At 42.6% G+C, this 26,939-nt stretch overlaps 1 protein-coding gene across 6 annotated transcripts in view; it reads right to left on the bottom strand.

The window, feature by feature from the left end:
- Positions 1-1,084: 1,084 nt before the first annotated feature.
- The window catches only part of PAK1 (p21 (RAC1) activated kinase 1), an 80,343-nt gene continuing 54,488 nt past the window's right edge, over positions 1,085-26,939 (bottom strand). For 5 of the 6 annotated variants that reach the window (XM_017830137.1, XM_017830135.1, XM_017830131.1 and 2 more), the window contains exons 5-15: positions 26,189-26,226; positions 24,270-24,386; positions 23,779-23,953; positions 20,711-20,774; positions 19,756-19,804; positions 17,106-17,218; positions 11,833-11,950; positions 11,276-11,375; positions 9,289-9,485; positions 7,631-7,768; positions 5,936-6,369 (exon numbers count right to left, since the gene is read on the bottom strand). In XM_017830137.1, the coding sequence (XP_017685626.1) occupies positions 6,283-6,369; positions 7,631-7,768; positions 9,289-9,485; positions 11,276-11,375; positions 11,833-11,950; positions 17,106-17,218; positions 19,756-19,804; positions 20,711-20,774; positions 23,779-23,953; positions 24,270-24,386; positions 26,189-26,226 (1,196 nt within the window). In that variant the 3' untranslated portion in view covers positions 5,936-6,282. Of the gene's footprint in view, positions 6,370-7,630; positions 7,769-9,288; positions 9,486-11,275; positions 11,376-11,832; positions 11,951-17,105; positions 17,219-19,755; positions 19,805-20,710; positions 20,775-23,778; positions 23,954-24,269; positions 24,387-26,188; positions 26,227-26,939 lie in introns of all 6 variants that reach the window. The other variant, XM_017830132.1, reaches the window with a different exon arrangement.

The following is a 26,939-nucleotide window of genomic DNA, read 5'->3' as shown; positions in this document are numbered from 1 at the left end:
AGTCTAGTGGAAGGTATCCTTGCCCATGTCAGGGAGTTGGAACTAGATGATGTCTAGGACCAAATAGATTGGTCCTTCCAATCCAAACCATTCTATGTTTCTATGAAGGGGAGGTGGTGACAGCCCACCTTCATCTAATGGGACAAAGACATCCAACGTGGGATGCTACACCCAAAATCCCAGACAGTTTGGCTTCAGTATTCATCTTGCTCAAGAAATGGGGCCCCTCATCTTTGCAAAAACCGGGCAGATGGTTCTCTCTGCTGGCTTTCCTGAAAAAAGAGCTGTTGGAAAGCAGTTTTCAGCTCCAGAATCTGTTCTGGGCAGAGGGGATTTTAATGAAGTAACATGAATTATCTTATTCTAGTTGGTTGAGTTCCCTGTTCGAGGTGTTCCCTTTTCTCCCAGTGCCTTTTCTAAAACCTGGCTCAGCACCCAGCTTGGCAGGGCTTCTTGCTGCTCCTCAGCCCCACATTCCTTAGATGACCTCAGAAAGTCCTCTCAGCATTGGGTTGGGTCTCTTGGGCTTCAGAGTAAATTATCCAGATCAGATGTTTTACAAGCAGATGAAGTGCAGAAGGGGGGGTGTGGTGGTGCAGATGACCTCCCCAAATCATGATGTTCCTGCTCCCTGTGACAACGAGGCACTTATGCAAACTAGTCTGTAGGATGATAAACTCCTGCTCTTGTCATTAATCTCATCCCACCAACCCTGAAAGAAAGTGATGCTGTGGTTATAGGTACCTATTCCAGACTCTCCCCTGATTTCCTCCTCCTTACTGGGAGCCCCAGACCAAGCTGTACCTCAGAAAAACAAGCATCCAAGATTCTTCCTCTTCAAGCTGTGGTCTAGATCCTGCTCCCAGTCTGCTTTCCAGAGCATTAACTGTGTCCAAACAAGTTAAAATAATTGGTGAAAATCACACTTGCTGCAACAGCTTTTAGTGTAGTCACTTTGCTCAATCAAGTAAGACCTGATTAATCTAAAATAGGTCAGAGAAACACAACCCCTCCTTCAAGCATCCCCACTCATTTCTAATATCACTGCAAGGGGCATTGAAACAGCAAGTCAAGGAGAACCGAGTAATTAATTAAGGTTTTATTTAAGGTTTCAATTTTATTTTTAAAGTGGCTGAGCTGACCTGGCACATTAAACAAACCCAGCAGTACAGGAGAGTTACGCCAAGACAGCATGAAGAGAAATACATTATCCAGCAGATTTTAAAACTGCAACAGCCCCTTATTTCCAGATGGGACACGACACAAAGACAACTACCAACAGCAGAAAGCTGCAGTCAGAGCAAAAAGCCTTCTTTACAAACACAAGACCAAAGCTGGGCAGCTGCTGACATGATCCCAAAGCAGTGCTGATCTCAAAAAGACACTGCGCCGACGCTGCAAGGCAGAAGGGAACAAGCTGCTTGTCATCCACAGAAGCCTGAATTAAATTCATTTCTGCCATTTCACATACCCATGAAATCTGGCCTCTCCAGTTCCTTGGCACATCAAGGCCATCTCTTCCATTCTACCTCCCACTTTTCCTTTTCAGCTGAATTTTGTCAGGCTGTGACTCAGAGCCATGTTGCTGCTCCTGTCTCCACTTCCAGTATCTTTTCCTTTCCTAGGCTCCTTTCTGCTCTCCTCCTTCAGAGACGCTGCTGCCTTGAGATGCAGCAGGCTGCTGTGGCACTCCTTGAATTTCCTCAGCAATTGTGTAGCTGAAGTTTTAAACCTTGCTTCATCCTACCCCTTGGGCCAACTCTATCTGCTTCCCACTGCTCCCTGCAGGTTCCATTTTGGCAGCAAGTTTCTGTCCAGCTCTCATCTGTATTGCAGTTCTGTTATTGTTGACCGTTCCCTGTCAAAGCTGGCAGCTGCTTCCCCAAGATCCCATCTTTGCCACTGTGAGTTGTCATTAGCAACAAACTATGAGATCCTAGAGCATTCATTATGCATACACTTCATCCAGTTGGGCTTTCAACCCCAAAATACATCTACAGGCTCTCTCAGTTGAAATAAGAAGCCATTAAAAAGTTTCATTTTTTGGTGGGAAGATGAATGGAGGATGACTTCACTTTTAACAATTTTCACATTGAAGATGTTGCCATTCACCATACAAATGGACTATGCAAGCTCTGTATTAGGAATGGGGTTTAAACAAATATTATTCTTGGAAACCGGTCTGGACCAATTTTGCTGTCAGCCAAGGAGTGTAAGTTCTAAGGAAGCAAGTACCTACTAGAGACCATTGCAATCCATTCTTGCACAGTACCCTGCTGCAAATGTGCCCTACTTACACCAACCTGCCGCATTTTGAGACAGATGGATTAGGATACTAACAGAAATCTCAGCTAAGAAGAGACAGGCTTTTACGCACCTCACATTCCTAACCAGGCAACATTCTCAGGACTTTTTCAAAACCAACCCCTAAAAAGAGGCATCAAGTTGGCAACAAAACACTGCAGCAGTTGCTTTGCAAAACAGTGGCTTTTGTGGCGATGGTGTTTACCCCCCAAGCTTCTTCTCGAGCCCTAACCAGATACTTTAAGTCAAGTAAGTGTCTCCATGGAAACCTCCTTTCTCAAGAAGCCTCCTTGCTGGAGAAATCCCTGCACCCCTTTTGTTTAGAAGGGGAAGGCAGTGTGGTAGGAGCATAATGCCTGTCTAGTGAAGAACCTGTAACGACTCATCAGTCAGATTTATGTCCTTTGAAAACACATCCATTCAATGAAGACATTTTAGGGATGGGTAAAGGTGTGCTATTGCTGCTGCAACTAGCTAGTTCTGCTGTCCTCTCCATCCCTGCCCCGCCTCTTCACTCTCAGCCCCATTGAATCATACAATATCCTGAGTTGAAAGGGACCCACAAGGATCATTGAGTCCAGCTCCTGGTCCTGCACAAGACATCTCCAAGAATCACACCATGTGCCTGAGAGTGTTGTCCAAATAATCTGCCTTCTTCCCACATGGTCTCCATACCCTCCTCACACACAAACTCTTGGCCCCAAGCAAACTCCAAATCAGTTTTTTGTTTAAAAAAAAACACCCTAAAGCTGAAGTAATAAAAATCAATGCCCATTTTTGAAATACAGGAAAAGTCTTATTGAAGCTACCAATTGATACTTAAATAAGACAATCACTGTATTTAGGAAAAGAGGATGAGTTTTAGCCTTTCCCTTCACCAAGCCCTTTGTAAACTGTAGAATGTGAAATCATTTCTGGTATAGGATTGCTTGAGATCCCTCAAAAAGGAAACCAGTTTTCCAAAAGGACACTCAGACAACTGAATATTTAATGTTCTAATAGAGGAGAGAGACTTCAATATTAGCAGGCAAATAAATAATTAAGGGCTGTGATTAAAAATGGTTTCAACTCAGGTGAATCAGTTAATAAAGAAAGGGGGTAAAAAAAACCAGCAAAGACACCAAAGAAGTTGTGCAGTTGGAGTTGCTTTCAAATAACAGCAGAGACAAGATATTTTCAGAAAAATAAGCCCCAGAGGTTAACTTCTAAGTCAGAGAGTTGCTATTTAAGAGCCCTCTGTAGAAAGGAACATGCCATAGGGGACTCTGAAAGCTAACACAGGTGCTGGTGCCAAGTGACTCACAGGTAAAGGGAAGGAAAGGAAAGGATGCATTTCAGAACAAATAGAAAAAAAAAATCCCATTCTCCTAAGATTAAGGTAGCTAGAAAATTTTTTTAAGATTTTCTGAGAACAAAACATGATGTGTCTGGTAACTGGAAACTAGGTCCAGGCACACTGTAGCAATCGCCTCCTCTTCCCACCTACCCACCCATCATGACTGGGGAAAAAACAGCCTGGGACAAGATGACACACATGCATGGCCATCACACTCTTGCAGCTTTCCAGTGGAGAAAGGCTTTAAGCAACCCCTTTCTCAAGCAGCTAACAGAAACCAGGTAGGACCGATTCAACGTGGAAGTCAACAAGACAGAAGCACATCACCAGTGTAAGAAGCATAAACAGTCATTCGCGTGGATCCCTTTCCATTGTGCAACAGAGAATCCAGAGGATTATTAAAACACACACAAATAACCTCCTCTACCTTTAGGGAAATTTAGCAGAAATCTCACTGCAGAAATATAAGCTCCAGTGCATGCTTGCAGGTGGGGCACATGGGCATTAAGTTCTGAACTCAATGGGATGCAGAGGATGGAGTAGAGAAGGGAATTAAAGAGAAATCAGAGAAATTAAACACATTGTGGATCAAATTTAACCAAATGCTGTCAGAAAAAAAGTCATTTGCCAAATTTGTAGGACCAGTCCTATGCGATTTTATAGCAAGAGATATCTAGCCACTTATTCTTTTCTTCCCACATATGCCATCTTGAGTCTTCCAGAGGAAATATAAGCAAAGGTCCTTATCAAAGGGAATTATTTAAGGGTAATAGCATTCCTTCTGCAATCTCCACCTAAGCTCCAATCAGTCAAGCTCTTTTATATGTCATATCCCTCTCCAGGCTGGCACTTCTAGTGTTTTGTCAGAAGAATGCATCCTTGGATACAAGCTTTGTGAGAGGAAACTTACTATTACAGGGAGACAAAATACATATACACAAAAGGGAGAGAGGCTGCAGACTGGGGCAAGACTTCACACTTCAGCCTCATGTCAAACAGTAACCACTTTGCAGCACAAAGCAGAAGGCCCCTCAGAAGCAAAAGAGCTCACAAACTATCTACACCCAGTAAAGATGATGTAAGAGCTGTCATGTAATGTGGAGCCAATAGGAAAAATATATTTAATTAAACTCCAGGTGCAGGGAGGAAAGGGCTGAGCCAGCAGTAGGTCTCAGCAAGATGAAGGAATAAATTTTTGTGCAACACAAGTGCTTTGGAAAGAGATGAGAGGTTACTCCAGAACAGTTTAAACTCACCCCATGCATGACCAAAGCAGCACATATAAAGCAGGTTCCCCAGTTATAATACACATTTTTTATCCCTTTTTTCTATATGTAAAGTTACTCCCTTGGGAGCCACTTGCTATTCCAAAAGACTACAGAAGATGGGGTAAGAAACAAGGTTCTATTACTTCATCCAAAACATTCAAGCACCCGTTTACCGTACAAGCAACAGCCCCTCCAACTGACTTGCCTGGTGACAAGGAATTCTCCAGTTCTCTCCCAGCCCCAAGTTAAGAAACACAGCAGTCATTTTATTAAAATTCAGTACATAGTCGAACATAAGCCCAGTGTTTACAACCAATCCCTCTTCTAGTAGTTCCAGGTTTCCTGGTATTTTTACAAACTATTAGCAACCAAAGGTATCAGTAGCATAAAGAAACCATCATTTTAAAAAAATTCATGTCCCCACATCTCCAAGAAGAAAGCAGCATCTATGATGAGTTTGTTTTCCATTGGACTTGCTCTAAGAAACAAGAGTTTTTAACATATTTTGCAGGCCAATCTTATCTTTAGAACAGTAATTGCTCGGTTCGCTTTAGCATACAGGGCAAGGGTCTCTAAAAAGCCTCACAACACAATAAAATAACCTCAAAAGAGCTCTCTGTCAATTTTTTTTCCTGTGATTCACCTTCTAAAACAGAAATTTCTGAGATGTGTTTAATTAGTTGAGTTGACACTAAAGAGGAAGTGGGGGGGGAGCCCAATTCACACAAATTGGCAAAGAGATCATCCATGAATTAAGTTCTCCAATGGCTGCAGAAAGTACACAGAGGCTTTGTCCATGCTCCCTCGAAACATCCAGCAGTGCTGCAAGAGAGATACACCTTCACATCCCTGTTCCCCTCTCAATTGTTACAGCTGTTCACATTGCTGCTGCCTGCTTCCTTCCCTCCTCAAGTCATCCAAAGCACAGAGCAGCCTTGGTGGTGTAATAGCAGCTTGGCAGAAGCAGGAAAAGTGCAGCCAGCAAAAGATTTAATTTATTAAGATAAACATGGTCTAAGGCTCCACATTATTTTTAAAAATAAACACAATAAGAAATATGAAAACAAACTGGCTTCACTATGTGTAGGTCATGTTCAGACATTCTCAGAAAGATCTTCTCAACCATACAAAATATTCTTCCCCTCCCATCCCCATCACGAGGATGGAAAGACAGTTCACTACGTAAGATCAGCCATGTCCCTCTTGTGTGCCCTTTCACATTCAGTGAACAATACCTCTGCCACCCTTCAGGGCAGTCAAAGTTTTAAGAACACCCCTGTGAAGAAGGAGCAGAAGGGGAGAGGGGCAGGTAATTCAGTCTCTGAAATGAACATCTAAAAGTCTTGACACGATGACTGTGTTGACTTCACCACTTTAATGGTTGTTCTTGGCTGCCTCTTTAGCTGCAATAATCAGAGGAGTGAGACTAGATAGAGGCTTTGCAATTTTCAGGAACTGATGCTAGGAAGAAACAAAAAGAAAAGGGGTTAAATTTTTAAGAATATGCCCCAGAAGCCTTGCAGCTGTTCTAAACCTAGACCCATATGAAGTCTAAGAACCTACTTCAGTCTGAATAGGTGAAACCAGAAGCTCTGTTAGCACCACAAAATTTCAGGGCTTGCCTGAAGCGATGAAGAGATTTGCACCCAACACATGCTAAATTATCCAATGTTTGTACATGTTCAAGATCAAGCAAAACTCAGCATCACCTAAGGCAACGTGCTTCAGAGATGGAAAAAATAAAACAGTAAAAAAACAGAGGTTGCAAGGTACTTAAAAACAGGCAGAAGTGTTGCAGTCAAAATGTTCTCCTGCTCCAAGGAACAGGACATAACCGATCTCTCACATTTTAGGACTGGAAAGTCAATGAGAAAAAGTGATCTTTCAACTATTGCCATTCTGCCAGTCAGTAAAGTTACTTTCACCGGGAGTTCAGACTAAGACACCAGGTTTTCAGTGAAATATCTGATTATAAGGTGGTGAGGCACTGGAACAGGTTGCTCAGAGAAGCTGTGGCTGTCCCAATTCTGGAATTGTTCAAGGCCAGGTTGGATGGGGCTTTGTGCAACCAAATCTAGTGGAAGGTATCTCTGCACATGGCAGGGGCAGTGGAACTAGAGGATCTTTAAAAGTCCCTTCCAACCCAAATCATTCTATGATTTAGATATCTCACAAGCTGTGTTCCATCACCTCTGTAAGGAGTAGTATTGGGCAAAATGTGGTAACACCACACTGCTTCAGTTAAAGCAAGCCATGCACATTCCAAAGAGCTTTGTGATCTTTCCACCAGAAAGGAGACAGCCAGAACATCTGATAGCTAGAAGCCTTCCTGCTGTCCAAATCAGAAGCATGACAAGACCATGACAACACATACAGATGTCATGGCCAGCTGTGTGAGGAAACCATGGGAATTAAGGGCTCAGCATTTGGCAGGCCTGGGGCATAGCTATTATTTTAGGTTGGACACAGAACATGCTGTACAGCTGCTGCTAGTAGCCAGTACAGCATAAAAAGGGAGCAGTCTGTTAACATTTTATTATAGATGTACGTTTGGGGGTTGTTGTTTTTGGTTGGTTGTTTTTTTCCCTGTCAGGTTACCTTAGCTGTGCTTCTGCCTTCAGCTGATGCAGTATTTAAGACCTCAAACAAGATCTCACCCTAAGCCTGGCCTCACTCGGGGTAACGTGATTGTATTGGTTCAGTCTTGCTGCCCATCACCTACCTGTAGCAGCTCTTTTGCAGAACCTCTCTTTTCCACGTCCATTTCAAGACAGCGATTTAAGAAGTCTCGGAATATGGGTGACAGCTTTTCTGGATTCTGCAGTTCTGGAGTCCCATTAGTAGCGATGAGATACAGGGCCTAATGCAAAAACAAGCACCAAAGAAACAGGAGGTTAGATTCCATCTCTGTATTATACCCATTTCACTTCTCCCTCTCCCCAGTTCAATGGGGAGGAAAAAAACCCCACCTTATCAGGGTGACTAATTAATGCCTAAGTTTCAGCAAACGGAATAGCTGCCAGCCCTATTTTTTTGTGGGTGGGATCCAATCCTTTATTGTTTTACCCTCTTAATCTGGGTTTAGATCCTGCAGCCCTCCCAAGGGATTACAAGGACAAAAACAACATTCCAGACCCTGTTTACATAGGGAAGTTAACTGGCATGACTCTACCAGTGCTTCTGTAATAACTATATCCTCATGGGAAGGTAACCTTGACTAAATAGAAGATTTTTTTCTGTCAGTACTTCGCCTCAGTGCACCAAGCCTAAAAAGTCAACCTGATAAAGATGGAGTTGGCTCCTCACAAAAGATGTCCAGCAGACCCTTCAGCAGCTTTTAACATCCTGCGAAAACTGCTTGTTTTGCTACTACTTGGGGATGAAGTATTCACACACACCCTCCTCTGAGAACCACGGGACTCAGAATTCATCCATTGCAGGATTTCATGTGAGAAACTTCCTGGATGAATTTTCAAAGGAAACAGAAATCTGCCAGAGACTTGTTAATATGCAGGCCTTTTGAGCACATCACTCAACACATCCCATGGGAGCAGTCTGATAGCCTGGGAATTGGTATAAGTTGAGTTAAATGAGGCAAAGTACTGTTACTTTAACTCAAAACTATTTCATTCCTTACACTCTTCTTTGCTGCTGCTCTTCTCTCCCAAAAATCACTTGCAGTGCAAGAGATGGAGAAAAAAGTTGGACAGAATTTTTCAAGATTCCTCCAACCTGTGTAGCTGAGGGAGAAGCCACAAACCTGGCTTATACTAAGAGCAGTGATGCCCCTATACACTGACAGCATCCCTCCTTTTGTTAAAAATTAAACAAGGGAAAGACATCAGGACGCTTAAGCCCTGTCTAAAGGCTTAACAATCTTTCAGTAAGAAAAAGCTCCGTTTATAGAATAGAATCATAGAAATATAAAATGGTTTGGGTTGGAAGGGACCTTAAAGATCATCGAGTTCCAACCACCCTTCCACTAGCCCAGGCTGCTTAAAGCCCCATCCAGCCTGACCTAACTCAAGGAGAATTCTTTCACACTCACAGGGTACAAGGTTTCAAGACATCACTGCTTCGGCACCATCCAGTACTCTTTCTGCCTCTGTCAGCATCTCCAGAAAGTGGGAAATTATAAGTGTGCATGATCTAACTCATCAGAGCTGACCAAAGGGTCTGTGCAGGAAGAACACACACCTCTGCTATCCAGAGCAAACTATGGCTTTAACTGTCTCAGTCTTCTCACCATGACATCTAAGCAGACCATAGAATCATCGAATAGTTTGAATTAGATGGGGCTGCAGGTGTTGAAATCACACCGGAGGAGTCACATGAGCAGCAGGTTTAGTGAAGACCTGATGACAAAAGGTACTTGCTTACTCTCAGGGGGTTCTCATTGAGGTAGGGGGGCTCTCCTTCAATCATCTCGATGGCCATTATCCCCAGCGACCAGATATCCACTTTGGGCCCATACGCCTTCCGCGTCACCACTTCAGGTGCCATCCAGTACGGGGTACCCACCATGGTGCTGCGCTTGCTCTGCTCAGGAGTGATTTGAGCACAGAAGCCGAAGTCAGCTGGAAAATTAAAATGGGGTGGAGGGGAAAGAAACAGACAGACAAATCAGCAAACTTCTCCGAAAACAACCCTTAGAGATATCAGAGCTGCAGTACACTTTACCCTGCTGTGCTGTCTGGGGTGTTGCTGCTGTGAAAGGAGGGGTGGTTTTGTGGCTAACACAGAGCACGGTGTTTAGAGCTAAGTTTCTAAACCTGACTCTCTGAGGCCATGAGCATTACAGAGCTGCTGACTCAACTGTGTGAAAGATAGGGATCGGTAAATACCCATGTACAGATATTGAGACACTCAACTGTGTTGCAGCATCCTGCAGCTGTAATACACAGTGTCATATAGGGTCTAAAGACCATCCCTGGGTATGTGAAAATAGAATTTAATGCACAGTCTGATCTAGATACACTTCCCAACCCACACACTGTATTCTTTGATGGTATTTTCAGTCCAAGAGATATTAGTTCCCCAGTAGATATATCATCCTTCAAACAGTATTTGCTTTACAGAGCAATGAGTGTTTAGAATAAATTTAAAGTACCTAAATTTATATTGATTATTTTCTTTGAATAGAGACAAAGAGGGAGAGCCTTCACACAAAGATTGCTGGGTCCTGTATCTTATTTGTATTTGACTTACCAAAAGAAAAAACTCATTCTGTTCTTGTGAGCCCAGCAGAATCAACACAGCAAGATGCACTGCCCAACATGACCTCCTACAGCATCACAGGTCTAATTTTAGGCAGAATGATGAAAATTAAACTGATTCCTAGCTGAGTTTTCATCAAGGGTAAATACCAGGAAAGGACATATGGTTCATAAACAGGGCAAATTTCCAGCAGAGCCAGTAAGCAGCTCAGATCCAGAAGGTTACTGCATCATATCCACACGGACTTCTTTAACTTTAAAATACAGTCTGGTACCTGCATACTATGCTCAAAGAAGTTATTCCATAAGAACAGAGCACTTTGGGCCCCCATCAGCTATTCATCACTAACACTCCATAGACCTGACTGTATCAAAGTGCAGCTTTAGTCTAAAAGCAATTATGTGCAAAAAAACCCCCACCTTTTTACTCAGCATATCTGCACTGTGTGAATTTTGAGTCATATCTGCTGCCACTGCCTACAAAAATAGATTTATTTATGCCTGCTGGGTGCTAGCCAACAGAACAGAGAGGAAGAAAAAAGGAGCACAATTCTCTTAAAGCTATAGGTGAAGATGATAACTGACTAGTTTCCAGACTTCTCTCTGCATGGGCAGAGACAAGCACAACAGCTACCTTAGTAGCCAGGGGGCAGAACAGCCTCAAGGTCTTCATTGATGGTGATACCACATGGAGGAAACAACATTTAAAGTCCAGTCTGGGTTGACATTGTAAAATTAAATTATTTCAAGTTACATGGTTTTCAGTTCTCCTCCACTTCCCCTGAGCCCCAAGTACCTGTAGTATTTTCCAGACTGAAAAGACTGTTCACAAATAAAGACTTCTGGCACTACACCTTCCAACCCAGCTTTCTAGACTGCAGTAGCATAAAAATACTGTTATTTTAGTTAACATAAACAGATGGCCCAAAACTAAATGAAATTCAAGCCTCACTTCAAGTCTGGTATCAGTTCACAAGGATTCATGCTTGCCAATCTACATTAAAACCAATGCCACAAAAATATCTCCAGGGGCATTTCTACAGCCTGTTCATCACCACTCAAACACCCATCTCCCTAAAATGCCTGGCCCAGACCAGATAACTGGCCCAGATTGATAACTCAAGTCATCATCAGTAATGTTCCCTGCATACTTAGTTTGACAGAGCCATCCATTCCCAGCAGGATGTTGTCACTCTTGATGTCTCTGTGAATAACTTGGTTTGAATGTAGGAATTCCAGAGCTTGGAGACACTGAAAAAAAAAATATTTGAGATATTTTTACTGTGCATGAAATTATTCACCAGTCACAATTAGACAACTAAAGGACTCAAACAACATGCATTTTCAGTAGTAAGGGCGTCGTGTCTTAGGACCTTTCATATATTCAGTATGTGCAGGACTACAGAAATACCCCACTGGGATCAGCAGGTCCTAGGAAGACAAGTTACTCCCTAAAGACCTGAAGAACAGACGTAACCAGGAGGATTCCAACCCCATTTCCCACTCTAGTCCTCCCTCTAGGGTGAAACATAAGGTTTGCATTAGAATCGTAAGCTGCAACCTTGCAGGTGAAATCCATCCTCTGAAAGAACGACTGTTGCCTTAGAGAAGCTGGAGACAGCTATTCCCATGGAGTTAGTGACAGATCATACAAAGCCTGTGTCCCATTCCCAACCACAGCTCCCTCCAAGTGTGAGTCTTGCTTTACCTCCCGGCACACAGCCGCGATTTGTCCCTCGTCCATGCAGGTCTCTGTCACAACATCTGTTAGGGAGCCTCCTGCCAAATACTCCATGACCACCCAGAGCTCTTCTCCTACAAGGTAACTGAAGAACCAAAACTAGATTTTAAAAATCAGCACGTATGAGCATGTCACCATTTACCTGGCCAGAATGCACACGGTTTCAAAGCTGTCCTCCAAGTGCAGAGAAACCCGGAGTCACATTTAACAATATTGGGGGAACCAGGTGTTTGTGGTGCTTTCTGTACATGGGAGGATCCAATCACAATCTGAATGACCAGAGCAAAGGGTGAGTGCAGAAGTTGAGGAGAGATGTAATGGGAGAGTTGGCTACAAGCTTCCTGTCCATAAAAGCAAGGCTGAATTTTTCTGCCATGGAAAGGACACAGACTAAGATGGAGACCTGACCTTACAACTCCTGCTGCTCCTGGGAGAGAAAGATAAGAGCTCGTAGTCAAGGATGGGGTCCAAACATGCAGCCCGGACATTTGGCACACAGCATGGCTTTTGAGGGCTCTTGCATTGGAAGAGGTGGCTGGGGGCTGCTTCACTACTCATGGCATCCTGCTGTCCTAAGCAACTGCCTGCTTTGCCTAGGCACAGAGACAATCCTGGGTGACACAAAGGATGGCTGCCCACAAACAACCATGAAAGAACACTTCTTTTTTAAGCATTATGCATTTGAAAATCACGTCAATCTTTTTAGTGCTACCAAACTAGTTTGTGATTTTGTCTAAAAATTTCAGAAGAAAAGGAGAACTGGATGAAACATCAATTCTGAAGACAAAAAGCCCAAACCCAAACCACTTCTGCCTTTTTGGGCCCATCTGGAAGAACATCAACACAAACTTCCATGACAGATACATCAGGATGACACATTCCTGATGGAAGGAATCATCAATTTAAAAACAGACCTTCTCAGCCTATCCTCTCATTTTTCAAGTGAGTGGACAGATGAGTCAAGTGAGAGGGCAGAGAATCTAATTAAAAGCTTTAGCTGGCATTAGAGTTCATCAAGGATACATTTGCTTTGCCCTAAAAAACTGATCTTACTGAAGAGTGAATTTGCTAGGAGCCAAATGTAAAAACCTGGATAGGTTCTAGGAAACAATTAGGTAGAAAGCAACACTGAAGGAGAAATAAGTTAAGCCCAACTTGGCACAGAAAGTAAAAGACAGAGGTGAGTGAGACAGCACCGGAGTGAGCAAGCGGTGGGCTTGACCGCCAAAGGACACACTGACAACACCTAAGCTGATGAAAAAATCCTCCAAAAAATAATTGTGCTCTGAGCTACACCTGGATGACAGCACTGTTACAGTTATGGAGAGCTTTTAATATCAGAGACAAAGAGAGTATCTTGGTTTGGTGATGCTGAAGACTATGTAGGGAGGTACAGTCTGGAGTTTCTTTCAGGATACAATGCCCAAGGGCAAAGGACTATGCTCCCAGAGCAGACAGGTCTCCAACTCCACTATGGAACAGAAGCTAATGCACTGGAATTTTTTTCCCTGGCATTACAGACCCCAGAAAAAGCAGCACCACCTGCACAGCAGCCCATCTGAGTGAGAGAGGAGCAGCAGAACTACTTTCCGAAGCACTCCTGCTATCTCTGTGGGTCATTTACCTTCTGTTGGGCTCTGAAAGCTGCTCCATCCACACCCTTCCTTCCTGCCCCTATGCTATTGCTATTTCTTCCTAACTTCTGCCAAACCAGGCTCTCTCCAGATTGTATCAGCACTCTCTCAACAAATCGGCCACCCCAGACATCTCAACACTTCCCTTCATTGCCAACAGCACCCTCTGCAGCCCTAATCTACTTGATTGTAAGGATGAGGGCAAAATGGGCTCCATCACTCCTGCGTGACAATCTCAGGTTCCACACGCTGGGAGCAAGCTGGTACCTCTCTGCAGCCAAAAGGGATGGAGCAAGCCAAGAACCACACTGTGAACCAAAGCTGTGCCATGAGCAGCCACGGGCACGTGCCAAGACCCTGGCAACTCAATAATTTGATGGATTTGACATAACACACAGAGAGGTGGAATTAATGGTGGTTCCCTGCCAGCTGCCACCAAAAAAATGTCATTTCAGGGGACTTGGTGGTACCGTCTCATGGATCTTTCCACTCCCTTGCCAGTTTTAGTCATTGAGCTGCCCACTGTAGTCATGACTCAATCCCACTCTCTCAGTAGTTCTGGAGACACCACCAGGAAGTCTGTACACCTACATGCTGCTCAGCATGTGACATCAGGCATAGCACGGTGTCACACCTTGTCACTCACAGTCACCTTCCAAAACAAGGCTGGCAGTAAAAAAAACCTGGTGAAAGTCTTTGAGGAAGAAGGAGACAATCTACACTTTCTCTTCATCCATCTGAAAGAGCAGGTAATATCTGATCCTGAAAGGTATTCCTCAGCTTCCACTTAGATACCCTAGGAGTACCAAGCCCTTCATATCACAAGTATGCACCAGTCAGTCTTAGTCCCTTTTTACTGATAAAATTTATGAAATATGGTTTTGCCCAGAAGCACAAGTTCATTAATTTCAAATCTTTGCACCAGTAACATGCCTCCAACATGCAAACATCACAGTAGCCTGGAAAGAAAACAATGTTTTCTTGTAGCATGACTATCTTACATCTTCAGCTTTATTCACTGACCATCCATCCCTATTTCAGTTTGAGGTTGGGGTGAGGGTAACAGTGGCTACCACTTATTTATGGGGTTTATTAAGTTAAGGAGAGTTCTTCTGAAAGAAACCAAAGGGCAGGAGTCTGCTTTCCCTAACACGGGGCATCTGATGCCTGTGTTTATACGCCTAAGTTTAGAAGCAAGCCTCTGAGGGCTTCTTTCACAGAGTAGAAAGAAACTGGCACCTCCAGCAGGTAATTCAGCACAAGTGGCTGCTTGTCTGCACTGAAGACTAGTGTCACTGTCTTCAGAACCAGACGATTCTAAATTCAGCTCTGAAGTACAGCTGAATTAGGCTATGGCTCTAGGTTAAATGCCACAGCACACCTGTGTGCAACACTGGCCACTTACACTGCAGCAGAAAAACTGTCTTAACCACAAATAAGTAGGCCATGCAGGTAAGAGAGGACAAAGCACAGGAAACACTTGCATAAGGGCAGGAGCTGAGGCAAAAGAGAAGTGAGAGAGCTGGTTTATGCCCATGATTATCTTGCAGCTCCCATTAGGGACTCAGAAGGGGAGGCACTGTAACAGAACTACAAAACAGAAACCAGGTCCCAGTGGTAAGGACATCCTTCCTCATACTTCCTCAGTGACAGAAATAGGCAGAAGCCAGCAAGTGGCGTCCAAATATTAGCTTAATTCAGCACTTGAGAAGCAAACAGGCACATTAGGCCAGGCAGAAGTGACACAGCTCCCCAGCTACAGTACCCTGCAGCTGAAAAGCTGAAATAGTATAATAGATGCAAGAACCCCCATGTTCATCCCAGTTGCTGTTCTGTCCATGTGCAGCACTCAACAAAAGCTAATCCTTCTGAAAAAGATTAGTGAAAGTGGAGGACAGAAGCAGCAGCTTTTGTTGCTGGAAGTTTGAACAAGACAGCAGGATGTGCAGCTATCCTGCAGCAGTGATGCACTGGCTAGACAAGGCATATACACAGTGATGCCTGCCTCCCAAACAGTTTTCTTGAAACAAAGCCTCTAATCAGCCAGGAGAAAATAACAGTTTCAGCCTAGATGCAATTCTTAACTCTTCTTTACCACTTGTTTCATTGTACACTGGTAACATTCTTCTGCTCTTTGTAAGAAAAGGGTGTCTGCCCATCATCACTTCCCTGCACACACACCTCTTTCACAAAATTTCAGGAGCAGACTTCCTGTCCTTTCAACAAAGTAGTTCTTTACAGCTATGCATAGGACACATAGCACCATGAAAATTCAGCAATTCTACTGATGTTGCAGTTTATAAGTAGTACTTTTTTTGGCTCAGACATTAAAAGCCTGCTAAATAAATCTATTAAAAAACCAGCTCATTAGCTGTTGATATACATGCAGAGCAAACAAGTGTGTAAATAGTCTCTCAGATTTCCAAAAGAGATTCTAGGTGACATCTCTCCATTGTATCTTAAAAAACACCCCAGCTGCCAAGATTAAATTCTGCACCTCAATCTATCTAGGCACTTTCTATCCTACAGTAAGCCAAACCTGCAGTTCATTACAACTGCTACATTCAGATGCTGAGTGTACCAGACTGGAAGTCTTACTGCAGCTCTAACAGGTCTAGCTATATCTTTATAATGTGAATGACATAGACTTGACACAATGCATCAGTGTTCTGTTGATGGTAAATTCAGTCACCATGCAATGCCTTTGCCTGTTGGGCTTTCAGTATCATAAAATCACAGAATGGTTTGGGTTCAAAGGGACTCTAAAGATCAGCTTGTTCCAACTTCCCCTGCCATAGGCAGGGATATTTTCTGCTAGACCAAGTTGCTCAAAGCCCCATCCAATCTGGCCTTGAACACTTCCAGGGATGGGGCAGCCACAACTTCTCTGGGCAACCTGTTCCAGTGCCTCGCCATCCTTACAGTAAGGAATTTCTTCCTTATACCTAATTCGAATCTACCCTCTTTTAGTTTAAAACTGTTCCCCTTTGTCCTGTCACGATCTGCCTGCATAAAAAGTCACTCTCCCTCCTTTTTAAAAGCCCCCTTTAAGTACTGAAAGGCCACATTGAGGTGTCCCCAGACCTCATGTTATGTGTCACGTCATTCACCCTCATTGTTGTTATGGTACTGTACAAAAACCTCCATGGTTTTTGTCACAGGGACAAGACTACCAGTCTGCTCCTCTGCCAGCAGTCAGCATTGCTCAGTGCAAGAGGAAAGAAGAAGAGGAAAACAAATACAAATAACATGATTCAAACTACTTCTGTTTTTCCTCTAGGAGCAGGAAGGAAACAGCTTACTGTGTCAAATTTTGTCAAGGAAGAGAGATGGAAAATGGAGTCCTGACAGGATACTGCTAGTACCTTGCTACTAGCATCTCTAAAGTGAGCCTAGACACCCCATTAATACCAATTCAAATTCCTGTTTCTCCTAGTTATGGAGAGAGACAACCAAGACACCCACATCCCCACAAAGCCACATGTGTGCATTAATCAATCCAAGGTTGTCCTATACCTTGCATTAAGCTGAGCCTGGAACACTTAGGACACCGACAAGAAAGTGTTCTCCGGAGTCCCTTCATGAACCCTTTAAATGCTGACATACCTGTCCAAGTAGTTGACAATATTGGAGTTTTTGTTTTCCCTCATCACAAGGATTTCATTAATAATCAGTTCTTTTTTGGGTTGCTGCTGCAAATTCATCTGTTTGATTGCAACCTGCAGTGAAGAGACACCAAGTAATGTGTTATTACAGGAGTCCCCCAGAAACGTGCCAATACCAGTGTACCAGTCAATTTAGTCCCACATTTGGGTGAAGGAGGAAAACACTTTTTCATCATGGGATGCTCAGCCATTTAGTAACTCTACAAGTTCCTGCAGCCAGTCCATTTCCACACGTGCTGGATGATATTTCATGCCAAAAAGGACAAGTGAAATTACCATTTTCATATTGGACCTTCATGTCACAGTTAGATAGCCATCTCCATCTACAACTTCTTGGTAACAAGGAAAGAGATCCACTTACTCTGGTATGGACTGATATGTCAAAACTTTTTTATTTCTTAAAGGATTCTTATTATTTTGAATTGGATGTTTCTGGGTTTTTTTGGTGGTTTTTTTCTGCTCTCCTGCAAATTTCTGCTTCTAGAAATCTCCAGTAGGGCAGGTAAATAACACAGCCTAAGTTTAGTACTTCAAGGTAATAATTCTATTTCTTTTTTCACAGTAAGACCTGAGTGAGAGAAGTACCAGTGTTTATATAAAAGACTGAAAATAAGTGAATTGGAGTCAGCTGTATCTCCAGTCATAATTGAAGGGCAATAGGGATGGATTTGTCAGTTGTAGCCCTTTGGTTTAGTAGCTTTCTGCCTGCTTCAGGATATCTGCTCTTCATGTATATATGCAGAGAGCAGGGAAGTTAGAACATGTTTTCAACTCTTGTATTCAAGTTTCCACACTACCAGTACCTCGTGAGAGCACCTGGCCCTCAGACAAGCCTTTAAATCAGTAAGCCTACTCAGCACAGCTGGAGGCAGAAATACTTCATAGATGTATGAACTCAACTGTCTCTGGTACAATATCTAGTCAAAGGGAAGGAAATGCAATTATGCCTTTACAGAACAGCTACTTCCAGAGAAAGAGGCCTCGGTGAATGGATGGGAGCCAGTAACTCCAGTAACTCACAAAAAATGAGGATTAAAAGAAACAAGCCAAGAGTGCCAATATAGGTGGATACAATTAGCATTTTGATAGTGTAGCAGGGGAGACTATAGAAAAATCCCAATACATGAAAAGGCAAGAGCAGACAGACATCATGCTGGTTTTCCACAGTATTCACAAGGGCTGCCAAACATTAGTTAGAGAAGACAAAACCAAAAACCCCCTACTGCTCTTTGTGCAAGACCAGAAAGGAGAATGAAAGATGAAGAAGTGAGGGAAGGCATTTTATGCAGATAAAGAAACCCCAGTCAAATACTGAGGGAGCTTCAGAGAGGCTCTTGTACTTCCTCACTCTTGCTCAGAGACAGACACACAGTCCAAGTGCATATGGGGGCATTTTCATTATCTGTCACATACATTAGGATACAAAATAAACAGCTGGAGTTACACTACATAGGCATCATCAGTGAAAATCTTCAGTGTTCTTTAGCTTGGAAGCTGCCCAAGGTTCCTGTATAGTGCAAAATAAAGGATTTTCCGTCCAGTGTTTCCAAAATGTGTGCCATTCTATGAGTTCCTGAGTTCAGTGGATTTCGCAGAAAGGAACAGATCAACAGCATGACAAGGTTACAGCAATCCCAAATGCAGATTTAAAAATCCAGGGTCTGATCACACTAGTGTAATGGGAATGATTTAAAAGTCTGTTGTAATATAAGAGTTCAAATTTTCACGTGGGGGTCTCCAAAGGGGTCCATAAAGAAAGCAGAAAACCATCAAAGGAGTTCCTCCTATAAAATTTGTCATTGTTTCAAAATAAATACATCATCCCTTCCTCAGAGGCTGCAATTAGACAGTATCAATTCTTCAGGAACTGAAAAAGGGGGTGAAGAAGTTTCAGCAAAAAGCATATTTATGAAATTTACTGGTGGATAACTCTGACATTGTTTAAACGCAAAGTAGACAGATATTGTTGAAGGTTTCCATAAATATATTTGGAATAATCCCTACACTTACATCTTTTAAAAAATCCTGCATCTAGCAATAAGGGTTTCCACAGATGCTGCATAACCAGCACTATTAGTTTATTATGCAGTCAATAAGCGTGGAACTTTTCAATATTCGTGAGGGAGGAAAAAGAGACAGATATCCCTTGTCTCACAATAATAGGGCAGAAAGCAAGTGGGCAACGGGTGGGAGAGGAACTATTTCTATGCAAATCAACTAGTATAAGTGTAGGAAGCAAAAGAGCAGAGGGCATATAAAAGAGTTAACGTGGAGATAGGCAACAATCTTGGGGATGAAGAGAAAAACTTCTTCTGAGGAACTACCCAGTCCAAACATTTGCTTCTGGCCACTGCGGTCACAGAAAGAATCTTTATAAATATGAAATGATTCAGGAATCAAAACTTGGGAAGTCATTTTTTCCAGTTCTCTGCTCAGACCACTCAACCATGCCTCATTAGTAAGTAAATAAAGACCTCATTAAAAATAAGATGACATGAATCCCTGAAAGACAGTCTTTATTTTGTAGCATCAACTTGAACTTTCAGGACACAATCCAAAATCCACTGCTGTGGTATTCTGGCAGCACTTACCTCCTGTCCTGTAGCTACATCTATTGCCGTGTAAACTGTACCCGAGGCTCTAAACAAAACAGAGAAAAGAAAAAATCCACACTTATTAGTGCCTCATAGTAAGAGTGAGAGCTTAACACATGCCTGTTCCCACTTGTCTCTCTGAAGTGCTCTCAGTCTTATTCTTTTACATGCAATAATTCCAGTGGTAAACATCATCTGAAATATTTCTGAGCCAAGACTGTTGTTGGAGCAGAAACCAGGGAATTTATGGGGAATAAAGCTCCTAATAAGGGTCACTATGGTCAGCCAAACCCTTGCTATTAAACCAGCAACTTAGCACATTTTGTAGGACTGGGAGTGGCATGTGGACTTTAAGTGGCATGACTGCACTACCTGGGCTTGCAGAATGCCCAACATGATAACGGAGCACATAGGATCAGTTGAAGTAAAGAAATGTAGCATTTGTAGTGAGGGAAATGGGAGTTTGAGCCTCAGCACATGGAACTGACAGCAGATCCCAGTGATTTGCACTGATTTGTCTCACTCCTCTCTCCTACAACCCCTACTTTCCCCCTACCCTGCTTAGAGGGGCACAGCACGTGCCTTGAGAAGAGCTGATTCAGAAGCAAATCTGTAATTTGAAGACTGTCTTGCAGTTCCTTCCCTGTTTGTAGCTGCATTTATCAACCTGATCTTCTAGTGACGTATTTTCTTATATTAAAACACAATTACACAAAAACCCAGTCCCTGAGACTTTGCCAGGAAAGGGAGAAGACCTAGGGGGGATGTGGAATTCAGCAAAACAACCAAAATTAAAAACAAAAAGAAGAAAACAAATAAACAACCAAACAAAATAAACTTTCCGAAGTATCACTAACAGCTTTTCCAGCAAACTAACTTAGCCTAGTTACAGTGATTCCTTCTCAGCATATGGAAAAGAAAGGTATAGGGCAGAGAAGAAGCATATACTAACCCTTGCCCAATCTTCTCAAAATTCGTATACTTCTTTTTTGGATCACCCACACTCACGATACTTCCTAAAAAAAAGAAAAAAGCTGATTTTCTTCAAATACTTTTTTGTACACTATACACTTATATGACTGTAAGAGCAGTTCCATGGCCACAGCAGGCTCTGCCTCATGAACCACTCATCAGAAATCCAGAGACAGAGAGACACCAAGGAAGTCCTCAGTTATTTACAAATATACCAGCTGCAGCATTCCCCTCTAGGAACTTCCGTTCAGAAATGGTGGGACACAGACATTAAGAACATTTAATCTTCACTACTAGTCAGTGTCTGCACACTTCTAGGCACAGGACAGGGGTACACAGCCCTCACACATGGAAATACAATTATTTGCTGGAAACCTACAGCTTTAAGTCACCCCCAGATTCAACATTTTGGATGATCTAAGATGCCCCTGCACTGCAACATCTCTAAATTTGGAGGCCAGGGTCTCAATTGTCTTGGAGCCAACAGTCTTTTACAAAACTAGTCAAAGACTTCCCTAAGCCATGACAATTTGCAGCAGGAAAACATATTTATGGTGTTTTCATACCGGCTCAGCCATAGCCATGACTGACCCAATGACTGGGTTGCAAGACTCAGGGGGGGAAGGTGGAGAGACCCTTCAGAGCCAAACCTCCCCTGGCCTGGCCTAGGCACTGCTCAGCTGCTCTTCTAGGAACCCAGTAGTCAGCACAGGTTTTGGGCAGCAGTTACCAGCATCGCTCTGGTTTTGGAAAGCAACCTGGGACAATCTCAGTTCATTCTCCTCTAACATGGCTGTTCAGCCAGAAGAAAGTGTATTACTGCATCCCTCAAAGGGAAAAGAACTTTGCCTGGTCTTCTGCAGCACAGGGCTGCGAGGAGCCACAAACTTTAACTGATATTCATAACTCCCCTAGAGCAGGCAGGAAACACACCCTTTTTAGGCTGAAGAAATCACAGCCAATAATATCTGGAGCTCAGCTGGGAGCAAGTCTCCTCTCTAACAGCATCAGGGTGGGTAATAGGATCAAAGGATGCAGAGCTGCGTCTGAGTTGGTGTTTGCAAGTCACTCAAGCTGCCAACATATGGTGCTGCTTTCACAGGGTCTCAGGCTGAGCCTTAACAGATGTATATTGGCAAAGAAACTGCTCATGGTCATTAAGCCAAGAAATCCAGTAGCAAGCAGAGCAAGAGCAGGCTATTTTCGGACACCACTGGAGAGTAGCCAAACCCAGAGGGTTTAGGGAAGACAGAGGTAGAAGAAGGGAACATGGCCCGTGTTTGGAGAGGAGGGCAGGAAGAGAAATCTGGCTATATAAAACCCACTATACAATTACAGAAGTATTGCTGTCTGCCCTGAGGACCAGTATTTCTGGACAAATGTTCATAAACTTTCCCTCAAAGCCAAACATAGGCTGCAAGTTCAGACTGTGAGATAGCCAAATGTTTCCCCAAGGTAAGGACAGGACAGACGGCTGTGGTGACCAGAGGCAGTTGCCAGTTTTGCCCTGTTTAATGCTCTTAAATGTAAAAAGAGGAGATGCTTCCAACCTTCCAAAAAGCCAGGTGAGGATTCATTAGTGTTTGCACCAATGCTGCGTTAATGCAGAGAGGTGGAGATTTAGCAGCTTCCTTTTAACCTTTGCATGTCTTTAGAGCACCTTTGGTATGTGTAAATATATTTTTGCTTTCCAATTTTAGTAATTTTATTCAACCAAAATGTTTTATGTCAAACCAAAACGTGAAAAGGTTGCTTGTCTGCACAAGTACAGCTCCACTGCCCTCAGTGGAAAAACAAGCTTGCAACAAGATTAAAACTTCATCATGTATTTCTGACTAGCCCACACCTAGAAGCTGACACCTCGAGCAAGCAAGGTGTCAGAAGGTACATTTGCTACCCAACAATCCTAGGAGTAGCACTTGCATTTCTCTTTATGACAGAAGCGGGTGTATTTGTATTAGAATAGCACTTTTTTCCTGCCACAGTTGCTGCTTGCCGTATCTGGTCACAAAAATGGCTTGAACCCTTAACGGTACAAAGATCCTGCTAATTCAGTGAGTGAAGCTGCTGTTCTGAAACAGTAGGTGCGAGTTTTCCAACAGTGAGCAGTTCCAGTTAACATGCCATCAATTCAATTTAGGCTTTATTTAAAAGAATGAGGTACTCAGATACCATTTTAATACTTTAATTTTCTTTAACTTATACCTTCAGATTAAATTTTGCTTCATATAGCTACTAGACTTTGCTTCCTAAAATACTGACCTTTAGGGGTATACCCTCAAACCAAGGAGACCAGCCTGGCCATAGAGGTGCTAACATAGCTTATATAAACTGACAAGCAAGGCGTGGACGTAATTAATACAGGATTAATAGTTCAAAGAATGAGAAATGCTCTACTCTTAATAAAAACTGGCCCAGGCTAAGGATAGCAATCAATTGCATGAAAGAGCTGTTTCAGCTATTGGATATGCCACAGCATAACCCTAAAACATCAAGCAGCAGAGGAGCACTTGCACTGAAGGTAGGAATTGTTAAAGACACAAGGACACAAGTGAGAGACTTGATGACATTTTTCTCAGAAGAAAACCACCAATTTGGGCACCCACACAATGTTAAGGAACTTAAAAATAACCAACTCATTTACACCATGATACTGTGGAAGGCAAACCTGGGGATGCATTAATTTTCTCTCCATCCTTTAGGTGTCTAACACTGCAATATAATCATTCGCGCTTCAGAGCTACAGAATAACAAGATGTGGAACAATCTCAGATTTCATAGTTAAGTAGATGTTATTTATTCAGGGCTTGTTTTGCAGAGCCTGAGGATCCCCAACTCCCTGGGGACTTCAGTTAGCATCACAGGTGCTCAGTGTATATTTTTGCTCCCCTCTTACATCTGCCCCCAATTTTGTGTTGTGACTGTATGCCAGTGTCTTCAGTAAAGGACCTCAAAATGGGAAGGTCAAAACATTTCAGCTTACTAAGATTTTGAGAAACCGACACAGCAGGACCTGGAATTTAATTTTTTTAAAGAACAAGGACATACTTAATTTTTCCAGTATCTCTTCATCTGACATTTTTGGCTTTTTCTTTTGTTTCTCCGTGTTCCTGACCAGCATGTCGGGCGCTGTTGTGCTGTTTTCCGAGGGAGAAGTAATAGGAGAAGTGGCCACATCTCTGGTAGGAGGAGGAAGAGGGTCTATCACAGAGCGGGTGTATATCTAATTTTGTTGAGAAAAACATAGAAGTCAAATGAAGATTTAAACACTTCTATTCATTTTGTTATTGTTCTTGTTGCTGTCAGGGATGCATTTCTATAGCTACTTTGTTAGCAACCAATGTCACTGATCAAGGACCTTTTTCCCCCCACAACTAGGCAGGTGATAATACAAAGGTACTCTTGTCAGAAAGAATGGCTCCCACTGCCTCCCCCCTGCTCCCGAGAAGGCCTCAGCACCATGCCATGCAGCATGGATGAAGAGTCACAGTCGAGACTCGACTGCAGCAGCGGAGCCTGAAGGAGGTATTTCTGCTCACAGATTTTGTGTGTTCAGGTCGCGGAGCTATCACGGGGGGTGGAGCTGCATCATCTTCATCATCTTCATCTTCAGACACTGAGGGCACTGCAGGGGTCTCAGAGACAGCTTTCACATTCTGCACGTGGTTACACAAATAGCAAAAATAAAAACAAAATCACAAACATCGGATTAAGCACCCAACAGAGACTGTCTGAAAAATTCAAAGCCCAAAGTTCCTGAGGCTTCATGGGGAATGGATGTGCAGTCCAGCACTGCCTGACAACCGTTCAGACAGAGCTCATCACCTGCCTGCGTAACAGCAATCGTCTTCCCAAGGGCCCACCTGGGCGCTCTCTCTGCCTTCCCAACGCCCACACAGTAGATCTAGCAGTTCTGGAGACAACATCAGGGTTTGGAAATATCTGTCCCTATTTATATTTTCTCTTTTGTTTTTCCACTTGCTTCAAACTCTGACCAAGCAGTATGGAGATTTCAGTCTTTAAATCCTATAATTCACATCAAGATCTCTAAAAGTTGGTAAGTCAAGCCAACATCACCTTGTGACTGAGAACTAAGTAATGAGAGATTTCGGAAGTAGAATCTGGCAAAATCTTTTCAAATCTCTTAAAATTACTTTCTAACATAAAATTTTATAGAAAAAATAGGAACAATCCTTTTTTTTTAAGTTTTATAGTGGTTGGAAAATTATCTGGAATTTTTTGCAATACTGTGATTAGAAATCAAAGTCACTTTTAACCTTTTAAACGTGAAACTGAAGTTCATGGCATTCATTACACTGTAAGCATTTCAGAATATGCTTGGTGAGGTCCTCAACCCAGTAGACCAATTCTGTTTGTGCATCATCAGTTCTCTAAGAGTGGTAGGGGGAAAAGTGTTAAAATAAAGTTCTCAGAAAGAGGGGGAAAGCAATACAGTATTTCACTGATCCTAAAATACTTGAAGTCACCACCATCCCAGCAAATAATTGCCGAAGTGCACTTGACATAACACAAAAGCTTAGCTTCTTAAAAACAAGAAGAAAAATACTTATGTACTGAGATTTTCCTGAATATCCACAAAATTAAAGGTTACCCAATGTCTTCCAAATCCATTACACTATGCTATCTCAGTAGATTGGTAACTACTCCTTTTTTAAGGATTTACTCTAAAATCCAACTGTCTTAGATATTCAAACTCCTGAGGATTGACATACAATCACATGTAATAATGAACAACAGCAGAAACATTTTCCTTTTCTTTTTGCAGAGAGTCTTAAATGATCAGATACAAATACAGTGCCTCTGGAAGGGGGCAGAACAAGCCAATTCTAGATAATGGCATGGCCATGAGAAAACAAGAGATGAGGGAACCATCTTAAACTGAAAGTCTTCTTTCTTCCGTCTCACAGGCACATACAGAAACTTATCATGTCTCCTAACAAAGCAAATAGGAGTGGTACCTGCCCTGGTAAGGACTGAGTAAAGGTCAAGTGGAGAGGAGGAGAACCTTTTATTTCCTGTTCTGCTAGAGATTAGTTTGGTTAATCAGCATTAGTTTTGGTCAATCAGACCTTGCAGGTTAGTAAATAAACTTTGTTATATCACAGATGTTTATGGAGACATAAAACGTGACAGCCCAGTGGTTATCAAATTCTAGGTACAAGAACAGATCAATTTCTGTCAAAATAGAGATCTTTCTATTAATTAATTCACTAATTTCCATTCATGAATTCCCTAAAAAAAAACTACTTCTGTCTACTTTATTTTCCATCAGTTTAAAAATAGTGAAAGGAGCACGCCTGTACAAGTATTCACTATACAAATATATATAGTTCAGATTTTAAAACACTAAGCAGTCTATGAGTTTGCATGTAGTTAACTAGTTTTTGCAAGTTTTTTAATCCCCAAACTCCAGACAGAATGTGACTGTAAGGCTTACCAATGTATTTGATGAATTGTAATCCTCTGCTGATTTATCTGAAAGAGACAGATAGTAATGCTGTTATAAATGAGTTATAAACCCAGCAGCAGGGGGGACAGGAGAAAGGGACAAGCTCGCTTCGCAAAGGGCAGGAAAAAAGGCTGCTCCCAAACCAAGGCATTACGTCCAGCTCCCCAGAAAAAGCTGATCCCTGGCAGATATAGAAATAGAGGGTAAATAAATGCAGGTCCCAAATCCCTGCTGCAGGAGGGTGGAACTGCCCAGAGCAATACCTGAATGAATACTGTCCTCCATCCACACACACAAAATATTATCAATGAGCTAAGTCACCAGCAGAGGCAATGCAGCTAGCTCAAGACCTGCAAGATGTTCCATCTCAGTCACCTAAACTTCCTGGAATAGCACAAGAGGACCACATGGGTCAACTGGTGGGATTCTCATTTGACTATCCAGGCACATATGGGCAAGATTTATCCCTGCTTGGAGCCTTCCTAATTAATACCAGTTCTGGTGACGTAGTTCTATCCCCTTAAAAGAACCAAAGTAGGGGTTAGTATCTAGAAAGTGAAGGAGTTGCAGTTGAAAGGGAAAAGGAGTGGTGGTTGCAGATGTCCTTCAGAGGGCAGGCAATCCATACAAAGAGGCACAAAACCTTGGCAGCTTTGACTTTTAGAGGAATCTAGCAAGCAGTTATCAAGCACCCAGGCAGCTGAGGCATATCTCTCAATCATGGCACATGGGAGTAGAG

This window comes from Lepidothrix coronata, unplaced genomic scaffold (genome assembly GCF_001604755.1).
Source record: "Lepidothrix coronata isolate B3197 unplaced genomic scaffold, Lepidothrix_coronata-1.0 Scaffold174, whole genome shotgun sequence".
Lineage (NCBI taxonomy): Eukaryota > Metazoa > Chordata > Aves > Passeriformes > Pipridae > Lepidothrix > Lepidothrix coronata.
Note: the sequence above shows the minus strand (reverse complement) of the source record. Positions and strands in the feature narration are given on the sequence as shown.